The sequence below is a fragment of the Cariama cristata genome, unplaced genomic scaffold (assembly GCF_000690535.1).
Source record: "Cariama cristata isolate BGI_N322 unplaced genomic scaffold, ASM69053v1 scaffold33905, whole genome shotgun sequence".
Taxonomy (NCBI): Eukaryota; Metazoa; Chordata; class Aves; order Cariamiformes; family Cariamidae; genus Cariama; species Cariama cristata.
The window spans coordinates 2,495-2,880 of NW_009616359.1; the positions used below are offsets into that span (position 1 = coordinate 2,495).

Consider the following 386-nt stretch of genomic DNA (forward strand, 5'->3'; position numbering starts at 1 on the left):
AGCGACCGGCACACCATCCAGGTGGATTACATCCCCTACATGGACGAGCTCGCCTGCCAGGTGGGGGTCAAGCCCAACCTGCTCACCCTCTTCCTCACCGACCCCAAGCTGGCACGGGAGGTGGCCTTCGGGCCCTGCACGCCGTACCAGTACCGCCTGCGGGGCCCGGGCGAGTGGGCGGGTGCCAGGGAGGCCATCCTCACCCAGCAGCAGCGCATCATCAAGCCCCTGCAGACGCGGCATGTGGAGGAGCATCCCTCGGCCCCCGCCACATCCCTCGTCTTCAAGCTGGTCGGGGCCGTGGCCGTCCTCGCCGTCATTTTTGCTTACTTCTAGGTGCCCTACAGGCGTGGGAAGGGAGGCTTTGCGATGTGCTGGCGGGGGGG

At 67.4% G+C, this 386-nt stretch overlaps 1 protein-coding gene across 1 annotated transcript in view; it reads left to right on the forward strand.

The window, feature by feature from the left end:
- FMO5 (flavin containing monooxygenase 5) overlaps positions 1 to 336 on the forward strand; it is a gene marked incomplete at its 5' end in the record, with an annotated part of 2,827 nt that extends 2,491 nt beyond the window's left edge. Inside the window, one exon of the mRNA XM_009700144.1 lies at positions 3 to 336. Within this exon, the coding sequence (XP_009698446.1) occupies positions 3 to 336 (334 nt within the window). The remainder of the gene's footprint in view (positions 1 to 2) is intronic.
- Between the last annotated feature and the right edge of the window lie 50 nt (positions 337 to 386).